This window comes from Salvia miltiorrhiza, chromosome 8 (assembly GCF_028751815.1).
Source record: "Salvia miltiorrhiza cultivar Shanhuang (shh) chromosome 8, IMPLAD_Smil_shh, whole genome shotgun sequence".
Taxonomy (NCBI): domain Eukaryota; kingdom Viridiplantae; phylum Streptophyta; class Magnoliopsida; order Lamiales; family Lamiaceae; genus Salvia; species Salvia miltiorrhiza.
Genome location: NC_080394.1, coordinates 12543948 through 12547178, shown reverse-complemented (window position 1 = coordinate 12547178; position 3231 = coordinate 12543948). Strand labels below are relative to the sequence as shown.

At 40.8% G+C, this 3231-nt stretch overlaps 1 protein-coding gene across 2 annotated transcripts; it reads left to right on the top strand.

Moving 5' to 3' along the window:
* The first annotated feature begins 1301 nt into the window (after positions 1-1301).
* LOC131001084 (AT-hook motif nuclear-localized protein 20-like) lies at positions 1302-2959 on the top strand. Of its 2 annotated transcripts, none has more exons than XM_057927285.1 (2): positions 1302-1435; positions 1874-2959. In XM_057927285.1, the coding sequence occupies exon 2, from the start codon at positions 1968-1970 to the stop codon at positions 2748-2750; it is 783 nt and encodes a 260-aa protein (XP_057783268.1). In that variant the 5' UTR covers positions 1302-1435; positions 1874-1967; the 3' UTR covers positions 2751-2959. The 2 variants fall into 2 exon arrangements, with proteins under 2 accessions (XP_057783268.1, XP_057783269.1); XM_057927286.1 differs by lacking the exon at positions 1302-1435 and adding an exon at positions 1438-1523.
* The last annotated feature ends 272 nt before the right edge of the window (positions 2960-3231 follow it).

The window sequence follows — 3231 nt, the reverse complement described above, 5'->3', positions numbered from 1 at the left end:
CGGTCCACCTATAGAAGATCAGCTATGACATTCCACATGTGTCAACTTCCACCCTTGGAGACTTCCACCTATGGCAATCCATGTATGTCAACGACACCCTTGGCATATCCAGCTATGTCAACAATTTGGGCCCAATTACACTGTTTAGTGGGCTTTAGGGCTAGGCCCACTTGGTAACTTATAAATAGGGCTCTCATGCATGTGCAGAATTAGGGGGACATTCATTCATTATTATTCAACTTTGTACATTTAATAACTCGAAACGTATAGTGAAAGCTCTAGCAACCTCTGTGGACGTAGATAATTATGATCGAACCACGTAAACTCTCGTGTTATTTCTCGTTTTTATTTATTTTCCTGTTGAGATTAATCTCACGCTCACCATATAGGTTACGTAGTAACAACACAATAACATCGAAAAACAAAAAGATCTCTAACGTTCATCAATTGAGGCAAATAAGTTCTTCCATCTAACGAAAAGTTAATGACCTTTAGACGGAGAAATTTAGGGATCTTACGGAGAACGTAATACTAATGATCTGTTTACTTTTTCCATAAATGAGGAGTAGAATGTATTTGGTACATAATCCATTTTGTTATTTTGAAAAAAATATATTATGATACACAAAAGTCTTGTAGCCGAAATGGAGATATTGAAACGTATACCAATATATACATATTCTATAAGTACTATGCATATGGCATGGGCAATTTTTAATTACAAATATTTTAATTCCTCTTTCCGGTTTCCATTTAATCATGCCAATGCCCTAAGCCTAACACGCTTTTCAAGCAAATCTCAAAAACATCAACCCTTTATGGAGGAAAAGAGGAATATAAATTAAACCCCTGTATTACCTCATAAATCATAACATGGTTAATTTGTTGATAGAGTTATATACTTGATAATACAGCTAAAATGAGCTGACACGAGTACGCTACGTCATTAAGTTTTACTAGTATAATTCATATGATCCATCATTCATAGTATAAATTTATATTCCATAACCAAAATATGGTTGTGATAAATTGATAAAAACAAATCCATGTTTCTATTAATTTTAATTTTATAAGAATGAAATTCAAAGTCGTTTTCGAAGCTCTTGAATCATTAATCTAAATACGACCAAAATGTTGAGGTTCCTTCTTCAATCAAATATGTGGGAACATGAGACAGCGACGTGCTCGCCACCTGCCAACTTGCACGTGACCCCACCATTCAAAACCCTAATTTCTATACACACACACACTCACTCACAGGGACCACTAGATACACATACACATACAGAGTATAGAAAGACAAAAGGGCTCTATAAAATATGGAAGAAACCTAAACAATAACTCAACATTGGAAAAGACATCATCACTTTGTTTTATATTTTTCAGTGTTTTGCAGCTCTTAGTATTTTACTAGTGCTTCAACTCTAAAACAAAAGTATTTTACTAGTGACTAATACCCATTAGTTTTTTCGATCTCTCTCTCTTCTTTATTCTCTCATCATCTCCTTTGTTCTTGATACCTGGTTCTGTGCAACTTTTCTTTCTAATTTCTTATTGTCTTGTCAAATTATTATAGTCTTCGGATTTAATACTATATAATATATACAGTTCTATCTTATATTCATAATTTTTATCTTTGCTTGATTCCACAAATTTGTACCTAATTTGCTTGACTTTTCTTTTCTTTTTTTTCTTTTTTTTTCCTTGAATCCCTTCTTCATCATAGTCATCTAAACTTGATTTGATTCAGATCTTAATTACTCTTAATTTCATCCACTATTACAAATTAAGAGCTCCCGATCACTTGTTTCAACGAATTTCTTTTTGGCATTAAAAATAATAAAATTACCGATCTCGTCTTTTTCTTGTTCAGAAGCAAAACCGGTCGATAAAAACCAGCAATTCTGGCGAACCGGTGGTGGGACGGAGTTCAGGTGGGTTTGCCGGGGTCCGAACCGGCATCCCTAATGAGCAGCAAGCGTGAGATGGAGCCCAAGGACGGCGGCGGCGGAAGCAGCAGCCGCGGCGAGGACGACGATGACAAAGACGGCGGCGACGAGCCCAAGGAGGGCGCTGTCGAGGTGGGCACGCGCCGCCCCCGCGGAAGACCTCCCGGTTCGAAGAACAAGCCCAAACCTCCGATCTTCGTGACTCGGGACAGCCCTAACGCCCTCCGCAGCCACGTCATGGAGGTGGCTGGCGGCACCGACGTGGCCGAGAGCATCGCCCACTTCGCCCGCCGCCGCCAGCGTGGCGTCTGCGTGCTCAGCGGCAGCGGCTCGGTGGCCAACGTCACCATCCGCCAGCCGACCGCCCCGAGCGCTGCGGTCGTGCTGCAGGGCCGGTTCGAGATTCTATCTTTAACCGGGGCCTTCCTGCCCGGACCGGCCCCGCCCGGGGCAACCGGTCTGACGGTGTACCTGGCGGGCGGGCAGGGGCAGGTGGTCGGGGGCAGCGTGGTGGGCCCGCTGGTCGCTGCCGGGCCGGTCATGGTGATCGCGGCCACCTTCGCTAACGCTACCTATGAGAGATTGCCGCTCGAAGAGGAGGAGGAGGCCGGCGGCTCCGCTCAGGGGGGAGGAGGTGGCGCCACCGTGGATTCACCGCCGGGAATGGCGCAGCAGCCGCATCATGGGATGGCTGATCCATCAAATTTGCCAATTTATAATTTGACACCCAATTTAATGGCAAATGGAGGGCATTTGAATCATGATGCATATGCTTGGGCTCATCCTAGACCTTCATATTGAGAGATGAGGTAAAATTTCTGATAAATTAAGAGGATATTATATATAAATATATATGTATGCCTTAGATGCTTGTGTAGTAAAATGTTTTCTTGGATTTCTATGTATATTAAACTACTTTAGTTCGTTTTTTTTTCTTTTCTTTTCCTGTCATCTGCAGCAGTTTGAAATAACGAAATGATGGTTTGCAATAAAAGATGTTATTAATTTTCTGTTGCTTTTGATCTCTTATTATAATCTATCCATTTCATGATCTTGAAAAGAAAGTATTTGCCATTATGCGATTCTACTGGTATATATAAAATTGATGGTATTAGATAATTATTTTTCAAGATTTCAAGAAGCAATAGAATAATAAGGAGATCCTTTTTAATAATTCGATGAGCTATTTTAAAATCAATTGAACAACTTGAATGCTCTTTGCCATTATATTTTGTCTTTTTTTGACCTAGATTTCACTATGATTACCAAGTGGCCTGACTGC

Coding starts and splice junctions, on each gene's coding strand:
- LOC131001084 (XM_057927285.1), top strand. CDS start 1,968: ATGAGCAGCAAGCGTGAGATGGAGCCCAAGGACGGCGGCGGCGGAAGC.